The sequence below is a fragment of the Dendrobates tinctorius genome, unplaced genomic scaffold, assembly GCF_039654945.1.
Source record: "Dendrobates tinctorius isolate UK_male_01 unplaced genomic scaffold, ASM3965494v1 ptg000231l, whole genome shotgun sequence".
NCBI classification, from domain to species: domain Eukaryota; kingdom Metazoa; phylum Chordata; class Amphibia; order Anura; family Dendrobatidae; genus Dendrobates; species Dendrobates tinctorius.
Genome location: NW_027361898.1, coordinates 18,863,396 through 18,877,890, shown reverse-complemented (window position 1 = coordinate 18,877,890; position 14,495 = coordinate 18,863,396). Strand labels below are relative to the sequence as shown.

Sequence of the window (14,495 nt, the reverse complement as noted above, 5' to 3'; positions counted from 1 at the left end):
TTTTTTACAGATCCACCAAGATTTTAGCGGCTCCTGGGCAGATGAAACGGACCCAGCAACGTTTTTTTGCTTTGACGGTCCGCTAATTTCAGCATTAACCCTAAATGCCGCTCTGGGAGCCGATAAAATTCTCTCTCTCCTCACCCGTCGATATCGCGCTCCTAAGCTCCCACGATATCCCGATCCTCCATCGCGCTCCTCCAGCCCAGCTCCCGCGATATCCCGATCGCGCCACTCCAGCTCCCGCGATATCCCGATCGCGCCACTCCAGCTCCCGCGATATCCCGATCGCGCCACTCCAGCTCCCGCGATATCCCGATCGCGCCACTCCAGCTCCCGCGATATCCCTCTGCCGGTCGCGCGCCACCTCACTCGATCTACATACAATTCGCGACCGCCGCAGTCGCTTTAAATTTGGCCACATCGCTTCTCCCACGGATCCTTCATCCTACGTGCTCCGCTGACATCCGTCCGTCACGGATCCGCTGGTTTCAACCTTTGGCGGATTTCAACTGACCGCCAATGACGGAGGTATGAAACAGGCCTAATGAACATGTGGATGAACAAACAAAATTTAAAAAATTCAAAGCCGTAGTGGCTAGTGACGGGCAAACTTGTGGATGTTTGGGTCCAGCAGAACATTTGGAAAAAAAAAAAAAAAAAGTGTGGTTCGGGTACCAGAACAGCAACCCGAAATTCAAATTCAAAGGAATGGGGGGCCTGAACATCCGTTGTTTGCCACACTGTCATCTGCATGACAGCGCAACAATCACTGCCTCTGTTCAGCGGAAAGATCATTACAGCTGGTCAGAGAGCTGCGGTTCTCACGCTTTCGGACGAAAGAGGCGTGGGCTGATGTGAGCACTGCTAACATTTTTACCGCTGATCACAGCCACAGGTGTTTGCTGTGCTGTCAAGCAGACTGCAGCGAGGAAACACCCAATGTTCAGGGTGCCAAATCCAAACAGTAAGGCCGGAGTCACACTACAGCGAGATACGGTCGAGTCTCGCAGGTTAAAACCAAGCTCTGGCACCGGCACTCTGGAGCGGAGCGTGCAGCCGCACAGCAATACATGGAGCTGCACGCTCCGCTCCGGCCTAACACTGACATTCTGGAGAAGTCAGTGTTCGGGGTCAGTGCTCGGTACGGGCCCCAAACTTTAATGTTTGGCTTTGCTTATCACTACTAGCGGCTAGTATGAAAACGGCAATATTTTATTTATTAATAAAGATTGATATGAATAAATAACTTCTATTTTTTTCCTTTTAATACAAAAGCCTGATTGAACAGTAGATCATTTTCTAATGACTGATTACCTTTAACCCCTTCCTGACATGAGACGTACTATCCCGTCCACGGTACCCGGGCCCGTATGACCGGGGACGGGATAGTACGTCTACCGCGATCAGCGGCGCCCACGTGGTGAGCGCCGCTGATCGCGGCCGGGTGTCAGCTGATTATCACAGCTGACACCCGGCACTACGTGTCAGGGGCGGTCACGGACCGCCCCCGACACGTTAACCCCTTGCACACCGCGATCAAACATGATCGCGGTGTACCGGGGGTTAAAGGGAAGCATCGGCAGGGAGGGGGCTCCCTCCGTGCTTCCCTGAGCCCCCCACGGCAGCGCAATGTGCAGCGCTGCTGCGGGGGGCTCCTTTCCTCCAGGCCCCCGAATCCAAGATGGCGACGGGGGCCTTCGGGGGCCTGGGGAAGCTGGCTTCCTCAGTGCCTGCAAAGCGCAGGCATGAGGAAGCCTTGTGCACTGCCTGTGACAGATTGCTGATCTGTCACAGTGATCTGTGATGTGACAGATCAGCGATCTGTCACAGGACAGTGATGTCCCACCTGGGACTATGTAATAAAGTAAAAAAAAATTTAAAAAAAGTGTAAAAATAAATTTAAAAAAATCGCCAAATAAATTAGTAAAAAAAAAAAAAAATAGTCCCCAATAAATTCATTTTTTGAAAATAATAAAAAAAAAAAACAATAAAAGTACACATATTAGGTATCGCCGCGTCCGTAACGACCTGCCCTATAAAACTGTCCCATTAGTTAACCCCTTTAGCGAACCCCTTAAAAAATAAAAATAAAAAACGAAGCAAAAAATAATGATTTATTAGCATACCGCCAAACAAAAAGTGCAATAACGCGCGATCAAAAAGACGCATATAAATATCCATGGTACCGCTGAAAACGTCATCTTGTCCCGCAAAAAACAAGCCGCCATACAGCATCATCAGCGAAAAAATAAAAAAGTTATAACTCGCAGAATAAAGCGATGCAAAAATAATTATTTTTTATATAAAATAGTTTTCATTGCATAAAACCGACAAAAACATAAAAAAACGACCTAAATGAGGTATCGCTGTAACCGTACTGACCCGAAGAATAAAACCGCTTTATCAATTTTACCGCACGCGGAACGGTGTAAACGCACCCCCCCAAAAGAAATTCATGAAACGCTGGTTTTTGTTCATTCTGCGTCCCAAAAATCGGAATAAAAAGCGATCAAAAAATTTCACGTGCCCGAAAATGGTACCAATAAAAACGTCAACTCGTCCCGCAAAAAATAAGACCTCACATGACTCGGTGGGTCAAAATAAGGAAAAATTATAGCTCTCAATATGTGGTGATGCAAAAACTATTTTTACAATAAAAAGCGTCTTTTAGCGTGCGACAGCCGCCAAACATAAAAACCGCCATAAATAGTAAATCAAACCCCCCGTTATCACCCCCTTAGTTAGGGAAAAATAATAAAATAAAAAAAATTTATTTATTTCCATTTTTCCATTAGGGTTAGGGCTAGGGTTAGGGCTAGGGGTGTGTTGGGGTAGGGTTGGGGTAGGGTTAGGGCTAGGGTTAGGGCTAGGGTTAGGGCTAGGGTTAGGGGCGTGTTGGGGTTCGGGTTGGAGTTAGAATTGGGGGTTTCCACTGTTTGGGCACATCAGGGGCTCTCCAAATGCAACATGGCGTCTGATCTCAATTCCAGCCAATTCTGAGTTGAAAAAGTCAAATGGTGCTCCTTCCCTTCCAAGCTCTGCTATGCGCCCAAACAGTGTTTTACCCCCACATGTAGGGTAGCAGCCTACTCAGGACAAATTGCAAAACAATTTTTGGGGTCCAATTTCTCCTGTTACCCTTAGGAAAATAAAAAATTGGGGGCAAAAATATCATTTTTGTGGAAAAAAAATGATTTTTTTATTTTCACATCCGAGTGTTATAAACTTCTGTGAAGCACTTGGGGGTTCAAAGTGCTCACCACACATCTAGATAAGTTCCGTGGGGGGTCTAGTGTCCAAAATGGGGTCACTTGTGGGGAGTTTCAATAGTTTAGGTACATCAGGGGCTCTCCAAACGCACATGACACCCGCAGACCATTCCATCAAAGTCTGCATTCCAAAACGTCACTGCTTCCCTTCCGAGCCCCGACGTGTGTCCATACAGTAGTTTTCTCCCACATATGGGGTGTCAGCGTACTCAGGACAAATTGGACAACAACTTTTGGGGTCCAATTTCTCCTGGTACCCTTGGGAAAATAAAAAAATGGTGACTAAAAGATCATGTTTGTGGAAAAAATACGAATTTTTTATTTTCACGCCCGGGCGTTGTAAACTTCTGTGAAGCACTGGGGGGTCAAAGTGCTCACCTCACATATAGATAAGTTCCTTAGGGGGTCTAGTTTACAAAATGGTGTCATTTGTGGGGGGTTTCCACTGTTTAGGTACATTAGGGGCTCTCCAAAGGCAACATGACACCCGCAGACCATTCCATCAAAGTCTGCATTCCAAAACGTCACTACTTCCCTTCCGAGCCCCGACGTGTGCCCATACAGTAGTTTTCTCCCACATATGGGGTAGCAGCGTACTCAGGACAAATTGGACAACAACATTTGGGGTCCAATTTCTCCTGGTACCCTTGGGAAAATAAAAAAATGGTGACTAAAAGATCATGTTTGTGGAAAAAATACGAATTTTTTATTTTCACGCCCGGGCGTTGTAAACTTCTGTGAAGCACTGGGGGGTCAAAGTGCTCACCACACATCTAGATAAGTTCCTTGGGGGGTCTTGTTTACAAAATGGTGTCATTTGTGGGGGGTTTCCACTGTTTAGGTACATTAGGGGCTCTCCAAAGGCAACATGACACCCGCAGACCATTCCATCAAAGTCTGCATTCCAAAACGTCACTACTTCCCTTCCGAGCCCCGACGTGTGCCCATACAGTAGTTTTCTCCCACATATGGGGTAGCAGCGTACTCAGGACAAATTGGACAACAACTTTTGGGGTCCAATTTCTCCTGGTACCCTTGGGAAAATAAAAAAATGGTGACTAAAAGATCATGTTTGTGGAAAAAATACGAATTTTTTATTTTCACGCCCGGGCGTTGTAAACTTCTGTGAAGCACTGGGGGGGTCAAAGTGCTCACCACACATCTAGATAAGTTCCTTGGGGGGTCTAGTTTACAAAATGGTGTCATTTGTGGGGGGTTTCCACTGTTTAGGTACATTAGGGGCTCTCCAAAGGCAACATGACACCCGCAGACCATTCCATCAAAGTCTGCATTCCAAAACGTCACTACTTCCCTTCCGAGCCCCGACGTGTGCCCATACAGTAGTTTTCTCCCACATATGGGGTATCAGCATACTCAGGACAAATTGGACAACAACTTTTGGGGTCCAATTTCTCCTGGTACCCTTGGGAAAATAAAAAAATGGTGACTAAAAGATCATGTTTGTGGAAAAAATACGAATTTTTTATTTTCACGCCCGGGCGTTGTAAACTTCTGTGAAGCACTGGGGGGGGTCAAAGTGCTCACCACACATCTAGATAAGTTCCTTAGGGGGTCTAGTTTCCAAAATGGTGTCATTTGTGGGGGGGTTCCACTGTTTTGGTACATCAGGAGTTTTCCAAACGCGACATGGTGTCCGATCTCAATTCCAGCCAAAAATGTCAAATGGCGCTGCTTCCCTTCCGAGCTCTGCCATGCGCCCAAATAGTGGTTTACCCCCACATGTGGGGTATCAGCGTACTCAGGACAAATTGCACAATAACTTTTAGGGTCCTGTTACCCTTGGAAAAATAAGAATTGAGGGTGAAAAGATCATTTTTGTGGAAAAAATATGATTTTTTAATTGTATGGCTTTATGTTATAAACTTCTGTGAAGCCCATGGGGGTTCAAAGTTCTCACCACACATCTAGATAAGTTCCTTAGGGGGTCTAGTTTCCAAAATGGTGTCATTTGTGGGGGGTTTCCACTGTTTTGGTACATCAGGGGTTTTCCAAACGCGACATGGTGTCCGATCTCAATTCCAGCCAAAAACGTCAAATGGCGCTGCTTCCCTTCCGAGCTCTGCCATGCGCCCAAATAGTGGTTTACCCCCACATGTGGGGTATCAGCGTACTCAGGACAAATTGCACAATAACTTTTAGGGTCCTGTTACCCTTGGAAAAATAAGAATTGAGGGTGAAAAGATCATTTTTGTTGAAAAAATATGATTTTTTAATTGTATGGCTTTATGTTATAAACTTCTGTGAAGCCCATGGGGGTTCAAAGTTCTCACCACACATCTAGATGAGTTCCTTAGGGGGTCTATTTTCCAAAATGGTGTCATTTGTGGGGGGTTTCCACTGTTTTGGTACATCAGGGGTTTTCCAAACGCGACATGGTGTCCGATCTCAATTCCAGCCAAAAACGTCAAATGGCGCTGCTTCCCTTCCGAGCTCTGCCATGCGCCCAAATAGTGGTTTACCCCCACATGTGGGGTATCAGCGTACTCAGGACAAATTGCACAATAACTTTTAGGGTCCTGCTACCCTTGGGAAAATAAAAATTGGGGTGAAAAGATCATTTTTGTGGAAAAAATATGATTTTTTAATTGTACCGCTGTACGTTATAAACTTCTGTAAAGCCCTTGTGGGTTCAAAGTTCTCACCACATATCTAGATAAGTTCCTTGGGGGGTCTAGTTTCCAAAATGGGGTCACTTGAAGGGGGTTTCCACTGTTTAGGTACATCAGGGACTCTCCAAACGTGACATGGCGTCCAATCTGAATTCCAGCCAATTTTGCATTGAAAAAGTCAAACGGCGCTCCTTCCATTCTGAGCTCTGCCATGCGCCGAAACAGTCGTTGCCCCCCACATATCAGGTATCTGCGTACTCAGGACAAATTGCACAATAACTTTTGCAGTTCAATTTCTCCTGTTACCCTTGGTAAAATAAAAAAAATTGAACCTGAAGTATTTTTTTTATGAAAAAAAGTTAGATGTTCATTTTTTTTTAAATATTCAAAAAAATTCCTGTGACGCACCTAAAGGGTTAATAAACTTCTTGAATGTGGTTTTGAGCACCTTAAGGGGTGCAGTTTTTAGAATGGTGTCACTTTTGGGTATTTTCTATCATATAGACCCCTCAAAGTGGCTTCAAATGTGATGTGGTCCTAAAAATAAAATGGTGTTGTAAAAATGAGAAATCGCTGGTCAACTTTTAACCCTTATAACTTCCTAACAAAAAAAAATTTTGGTTCCAAAATTGTGCTGATGTAAAGTAAACATGTGGGAAATGTTAGTTATCAAGTTTTTTGTGTGCCGTATCTCTGTGATTTAAGGGCATAAAAATTCAAAGTTGGAAAATTGCGAAATTTTCAAAATTTTCGCCAAATTTCCGTTTTTCTCACAAATAAACGCAAGTTATTTGAACGAAATGTTACCACAAACATGAAGTACAATATGTCACGAGAAAACAATGTCAGAATCACCGGTATCCATGGAAGCGTTCGAGAGTTATGACCTCATAAAGGTACAGTGGTCAGAATTGTAAAAATTGGCCCGGTCATGAACGTGCAAACCACCCTTGGGGGTGAAGGGGTTAAAACCCCTTCAGGACCTGGCAAATTTTCATTTTTGTGCCATTTCAAATTCTCTTCCAATAGTCATAACATTCATTTTTCCGTGAACATAAGGGATTTTTTGCGCAGTAGGTTGTAGCTTTGAATTTTTTTAACATAAACTTGTTCTATAAAAATCAAACTCAAATAACAATGGTGGAATTGCATTTTTCCCCCCACTGTGTTTACAGCATTCATTAGTTTTGAAAATGATTCATTCTTCTCCAGGTCAGGATGATTACAGCGATACCAAACTTGCATAGTATTATTTTATGATTTAATTGGTGAAAAAAAAAATTGATAAGCTTGTAAAAAACTAAAATAATTTTTGGTCTATGTCACCATTTTTCAAAACCTGTAACAGCTGCATTTGTCTGTGGATATAGCCGTGTGAGGGCTTGATTATTGCAGGGAGAGCTGATATTTTCATGGATCCCATTTTATGGGGTATATGCCATTTTTATTATTTTCTGTTTTTTTTTGTGTTTTTTGTTGGGGGGGGGGGGAGCATGAAAAAAATAATGTATTTTGAGTTTTCTTCTCAGAGTGTTTAGGAATTTGTTTAATTTTACATTCTGTTAGACAAGACTTTTACAGATGTGTTAACACAAGACGTTAGTTTCTTTTTTTATTTTTAAATGGGGTAAAAAAAGGGGCATTTTATTTTTAATTTAAGATATATTTTCTAATAAAGTACAGTATAAATCATGGTATCTTGAAGTGCAGCGTACTGCAGTGCTTCAGAGGAGTACCAAGATGGCAGAGATAAGGGACTTCCGTAGGTCCCTGGCTGCCAAGGTATCCCACTGTTGTCCCACAATTGAGTCACGGGGAGCCCAATGGGAGCAGCAACATCATTTAAATGCAGTCATCACTCATTGATCGCTGCATATCAATGGTTTAGAGCCGTTAGAGACAGATGCCAGCTGTGTAATATAACTGGCATCTACAGGGAGTGGAGGGAGTTCAATATAAAATCACCAGTGGGGATCTGACGGCCGGTTCCCCACTGATCAGCTATTATCCCCTAATGCGACAACTCATGAAAATAATATACAGGTGGAAACACAGCAGCTCCACACACTGTTTAGTGGCCACTGCCGGGTACTGCAGATCAGCTGGTGAGTAGAGTTGAGCGAATCGATTGCCAAATCTGAATTGCCATATTCGTGCCATATTGGTACCCTATTCGTGCTGAATTTACGTTTGACGATTGATTACAAACATATTTGGTCATTTCTACTCCCAATGACGTTCGGCTGTGTTCGGTGAATATTGCAAATACAATATTCGCAGCTGATCATAATCGAAAACGAATTTTGAAAAATTCGCTAAACTCTATTCAAGAGCACCTATTCTTAGGCTGGATTTGTCAGTATGAAAGTACCAGACAATCCTTTAAAAGAGAATCCCTTTTTATGTCAGCTAATCCAAAACAAACCGAACAAATTCTTTATTCACTGCATATGTGGACAGCCAGCTATGATTCCTATACACAGGAATACAGTATGTACCATTTAGAATGGGATCATTTGTGTGATGAGAGCTAGTGTACGCTTAGTAATGGCATTTTCTGTTTTGAGGCAACTCACTTGTAATATCATACACAACAACAGCAATTGTGGAGTCCCGTATATAGCTGGGGATCAGACTGCGGAAACGCTCCTGTCCGGCGGTGTCCCAGAGCTGCAGCCGCACCTGCTGGTACCAGGCCAGGGACGGCAGAAAGGGAAACAGAGGGACAGATATTATAAGGAGGGAACATTCATGGGTAGCACAAAAGACAGATTTATTGCACAGCATTTAACTACTGTCTGCAATACTAAGTTTTCCAAGCTACAACAATAAATGATCACGGTAAAGCTCTGAATTCTTAAAGGGATTGTTCACTTATTATAGTCAATGTGTTGGGGGACATGGTTTGGTGGCACTTACCAATATACAAGTATTACAGGTTCTCCTCCTGCACCACCCCTCACAGATGGCACGTCACCCTTCCAACATGTTCAGCAGTCTCCTCCAACTAGCTTTCATTTGGAGGCGGCTGATGGACAGATCTGGTCATACACTGCTCCACCAGCACACATTGTATGGACAGGAGCTCTATGCAGACAGAAGGAAAACTTCTCTATTTCAGGAGGCGAACCTGATACATCCATTTACTAGTAAGTCCAACTAAGTCACATCCACAACACATTTAGTATAATAAAATGGTCAGCCCGTTCAAGAGCCAAGGTGGCGACACAGTGGAACTTACTGCAGGTAAATTGCTGAAGTAGAGAACAGATCAGTCCAGAATACAATCTTTATGACTTACTACAGAATACCCGTCTACACTGACACCTAAACTTATGCACGTCGGAAATATTGCCAGAGGAGGCACTTTGGATTCAGAAGTGTATAGAAAGTTCATGAATTGGAAAAGCTAAAATAAAAGAACATTCTTCTAAGTGCCCCGATAACTCAGTGCACTGGCCAGAGATAACAGCACATTAATGCTGACCCAATCTTGTGCCCTGTCCCCTTACACATTATGCATAGTGTTAGCATCATCATGCTATGTCCTTTCTGTATCATCGGGGGGTTGGTTCGATGTATTGTACAGAGTAAGGCTAAGTTCACGCGTAGCGGAATTCCCGTGGAAGTTACCGCAAGAATTCCGGAATTCCATTCCTTGGTGAAAATCGCATTTTAAATTCCCGCGGAAAAACTAGCGATTTGCAAGCGTAATTAGCTTGCAGAATGCTAGCGTTTTCCAAGCGATCTGTAGCACCGCTTGGAGAACTGATTGACAGGTTGGTCACACTCGTCAAACAGTGTTTGACGAGTGTGACCAACTTTTTACTACTGAGGCTGCCTATGCGACATCAGTAGTAAAAGATATAATGTTAAAAATAATAAAAAAAAAAAAAACAAAAAAAAAAACGTGTTATATTCACCTTCTGATGTCCCGCGCAGCGTCCCCAGGCCTCCGCGATGCTCCGACAGGTCCCGTTCCCAGTGAAGCATTGCGGCAACGACCTTTGATGACGTCGCGGTCTCGCAAGACGCGACGTCAGCAAAGGTCATCGCAATGCATTACTGGGAACGGGAGCTGCCGCGTGTATCGCTGAAGCCCGGGGAATATAACCCGATTTTTTTATTTTAATTCTATGTTTTACAGGGATATGGTACCCAGAGCCCAGAGGGACAGTCTCCTCTCCTCCGGACCGTGGGTACCATCCGCAAATGTTCTGCTTACTTTTCGCATGGTGGGCACAGCCACATGCGGAAAATAAGCAGAACAATGCATTCCTATGTGGGTGGAATTGCCACGATTCTGCAAATTAATGAGCATACTGCGGATTTTTCTGCGATGCGATTCCGCTGCGGGAAAATCCGCAGCATTAGCACAGCATTGTGGAATCCCATAGGATTGCATGGGATGCTGTTTTTTTTGCGTTTTCGCGGCAAAATCGCGTGGTAAAAACAGCCACGGAAACGTGAAAAAACCTGAACGTGTGAACGCAGCCTAACTACCGGAGACCTCTGCTACTGCTCAGCTCTTTCTGTGATGAATATAGAGGTCACTGGAGAATGAGCCTGCAGGGGACCCACCATCCATTACAGCTACTACCGCTGCTTTACAAGTGGCATCCAGTAGTGGGGTTACTGCTCTCCCAGTAACTATGCCATAAATTCTTCAGAATACAATACTCGCTAAAGCTCTCACATTTATATAAAGTAAAGAGCTTCTGATTTCATATTCTGCACCTCTCTGGACTCTCCTGGCTGACACCACAAGCTGTACATATGACACACACTCTCCAGCTTATTCATCGCCTTCTTATGGTGGAGGCCATGTGTGTAATATAAACCACTATGCCAGCCTATATGTTTCACTGGAGTATAAAATGTATGGAGAAAAAAAAAAAAAAGATACAGGAGTCATTCATCACTCACCGTGCGGTCCTCTAGGTACATGGTCTTGGAAAGAAAGTCTATGCCAATTGTAGCCTGTAAAGTAGAACACACTTTATACAGAAGCAAATAACGGCCTGCATATAATGCCAGTTACTTACTGTGCTTTATACTTTGCCTGATAAAAGTGTATTTATAGGGGTGGTGCAAAACTAACACGGATTTAATCATGAAATTGATTTTCTAACGTACTACTCTTTTTTTTTGCCTACTTACTGTTCAACAACGCTTCGTTTGAGAACCCCAATAGAATGCTAGGATACTCAACCGAGACAATCTGGGAGTCAGGGCCACAGTCACTGCTGCAGCCTCTGCCCCCACCCTGAAACTAAGTTTTCAGTGACCAGGCGAGTCCCTGCTCTACTGAGCATGCGTCGGTTATCAATTCCAATGTACGCTCAGTAGGATCTTATCACTGCGCAATATTCTTTTTAATGCATAGTGACAGTGCACGACCTCGCTGGCTCTGATGAGAAATGATGAGCCGGCAAGAGAGCGCACTGTCCCCAAGATGACAACTCGTTTGGAGTATCCTGGTATGTACTGTGGATTCTCAAACAAAAAGTTATCAAACCGGGAACTGGTAAAATTAAATAAAAATAAAACAGTTGGGAGCAGAGGGGGAATGGTAAGGATTTTATAATGAATATAAAACAATCCAATCAAGACATCATGAGGCTCGGAGCACGGAACCGCCGTGTCTTGGCGTATAGATTTCGAATGAAGAAAAAATCCAGCTCAACGATGAAGTGAAAAAACAATTCTTTATTCACTCAGATTTTTGCAAAAATAGAAGATAAAATTCAGCATAGTATGGACAAGAAGTTGCGTTATCAAGACGTTTCAGGTGTCACGACACCCTTAGTCATGTTCAGAATTGTTTTTTCACTTCATCGGAATTTTATAATTAAACATATGTCAGAAAATCAACTTGATTAATAGAGACACATTTAGGATTAAATCAGTGTTAGTTTCGGACTACCCCTTTAACGCAATGATACATACGTGGGTTATGCAAAGCAGACAGTGACAACGTACAATTTTGGGGCTGCTAGAGATGGTTGAACACGGTGGTTCTAACTTTTGGATTTGCACGGTTTGCTCAGAACGTGTACACACAGAGTGCAGCCCTCAATGACACAGAAGCAATAACACATGGAGACAGTGATTACAGCCAGAATACACAGTCTTGACAGGCGATTAGAGGTCTCCACTAGAGCCGCCTGCTTTGACTAATCCCCCAGCTACAGTAATCTCTAAATAATAAACGTTAGTATTTGCCTTCAAAGATCAAGATCCAAGACACTCACCTGGTACGTGTTGTCAAAGCTGTCATACATGAAGCGAGTGATGAGCGAGGTCTTCCCGACTGCAGGAGAAAGTGAAACCATGAAATGCATAAAAGACTATCCCACTATAGTCCAAGAGGTCTACTAGAGCAGGAAAGTGCCTCTTTCATTTTAAAAGGAGTGTCAGTTTATACAGAACGTATGCAGGAAGCCCAGGAACCACTGAACGTGAACTGCGGTGTAATTGTGCTCACATGTTCTCGTCCATGTAGTCCCAGTATGTATGCACTCCTATAGACTCATTCACATCTGTTACACACAGTAAATTATCAACTTGTGCCAAGAGCCAAATGTTACTACATGTAACCATTAGTCAGATGACCAGTAGGGTGGTCTGGAAACCCTACACGTGACAGTATCCGTTGCACCTTGATCTGATCATAGGAATCTCCATTAGGACAGTGAGCTCTGGTGAGCTCTCGCCTCAAACACCCTCCGACCCTCCAGGCGCACTGCTAAAGACCATAATCAGCTTACGGAAATCTCAGGATTTGACAATAAAAGTGACATTTTTACTAAACAGCTTTGGAGAACTAAAGATTGTTGTGTAAATAGTAGTCCTGTAAGACCGGCAGCCACAACATGTTACGTACACACATTATATAAAATCGCCACACGTTATATACACACATTATATATTAAAGGCACATTCCTTTATGTCTATGGCATTATTTTACAGTGTAGCTAGTCAATATAAATGTATATTTACTAATGATAATAGTGTCTAATTTTGCCTTGCTTGGGAGGGACGGGGCTTAGTACCGTACTTATCCTAGCACTTACTGCTAGATAATTGTGCATACTCTTTAGTTTTGAGAGGTCTGTTTTACCCTTCTCTTTACTGCATTGTAATAAAAATTATATGACTACATTTTGGACTCCTGACATATCTTGTATTTTTATGGTTGCACTAGCATTCAGCATGGGACTTATCTCCTAAATTGTATGTCTACGTGGATCAAATCCTGGAGAGTAGAGCGCCTGCTCCTGGAGTACATGACTAGCTCTGCTCGGTCCACAGCGCCTTGTGTGAGAAGCGATGACTGCGGCAGCACTCTTTTGTAAACACAGGAGTCTACGTTTGACATGTGCCACAATACGGCCGCCATGACTGCCTGCTCAGATGTATACACGGCATGGCGGCCTCCATGACTGCCCTGCTCATTTGTATACACGGCATGGCGGCCTCCATGACTGCCCTGCTCAGATGTATACACGGCATGGCGACCTCCATGACTGCCCTGCTCAGATGTATACACGGCATAGCGACCTCCATGACTGCCCTGCTCAGATGTATACACGGCATGGCAGCCTCCATGACTGCCCAGCTCAGATGTATACGCAGCATGGCGACCTCCATGACTGCCCTGCTCAGATGTATACGCAGCATGGCGGCCTCCATGACTGCCCTGCTCAGATGTATACACAGCATGGCGGCCTCCATGACTGCCCTGCTCAGATGTATACACAGCATGGCGGCCTCCATGACTGCCCTGCTTAGATGTATACACGGCATGGCGGCCTCCATGACTGCCCTGCTCAGATGTATACACAGCATGGCGGCCTCCATGACTGCCCTGCTCAGATGTATACACAGCATGGCGGCCTCCATGACTGCCCTGCTTAGATGTATACACGGCATGGCGGCCTCCATGACTGCCCTGCTCAGATGTATACACGGCATGGCGGCCTCCATAACTGCCCTGCTCAGATGTATACACGGCATGGCGGCCTCCATGACTGCCCTGCTCAGATGTATACACGGCATGGCGGCCTCCATGACTGCCCTGCTCAGATGTATACACGGCATGGCGGCCTCCATGACTGCCCTGCTCAGATGTATACATGGCATGGCGGCCTCCATGACTGCCCTGCTCAGATGTATACTCGGCATGGCGGCCTCCATGACTGCCCTGCTCAGATGTATACACAGCATGGCGGCCTCCATGACTGCCCTGCTCAGATGTATACACGGCATGGCGGCCTCCATAACTGCCCTGCTCAGATGTATACTCGGCATGGCGGCCTCCATGACTGCCCTGCTCAGATGTATACACGGCATGGCGGCCTCCATGACTGCCCTGCTCAGATGTATACACGGCATGGCAGCCTCCATGACTGCCCTGCTCAGATGTATACACAGCATGGCGGCCTCCAGGACTGCCCTGCTCAGATGTATACACGGCATGGCGGCCTCCAGGACTGCCCTGCTCAGATGTATACACAGCATGGCGGCCTCCATGACTGCCCTGCTCAGATGTATACACGGCATGGCGACCTCCATGACTGCCCTGCTCAGA

General features: G+C 44.6%; 1 protein-coding gene across 3 annotated transcripts in view; it reads right to left on the bottom strand.

Annotated features, from left to right (window-relative positions):
* RAB41 (RAB41, member RAS oncogene family) overlaps positions 1-14,495 on the bottom strand; it is a 67,570-nt gene that overhangs the window by 31,696 nt on the left and 21,379 nt on the right. For 2 of the 3 annotated variants that reach the window (XR_012222629.1, XM_073556121.1), the window contains exons 2-4: positions 12,157-12,215; positions 10,829-10,882; positions 8,479-8,587 (exon numbers count right to left, since the gene is read on the bottom strand). Coding sequence is in view for 2 of the 3 variants with exons in the window: in XM_073556121.1 (XP_073412222.1) it covers positions 8,479-8,587; positions 10,829-10,882; positions 12,157-12,215 (222 nt within the window). In the remaining variant the exon portion in view is untranslated. The remainder of the gene's footprint in view (positions 1-8,478; positions 8,588-10,828; positions 10,883-12,156; positions 12,216-14,495) is intronic. The other variant, XM_073556122.1, reaches the window with a different exon arrangement.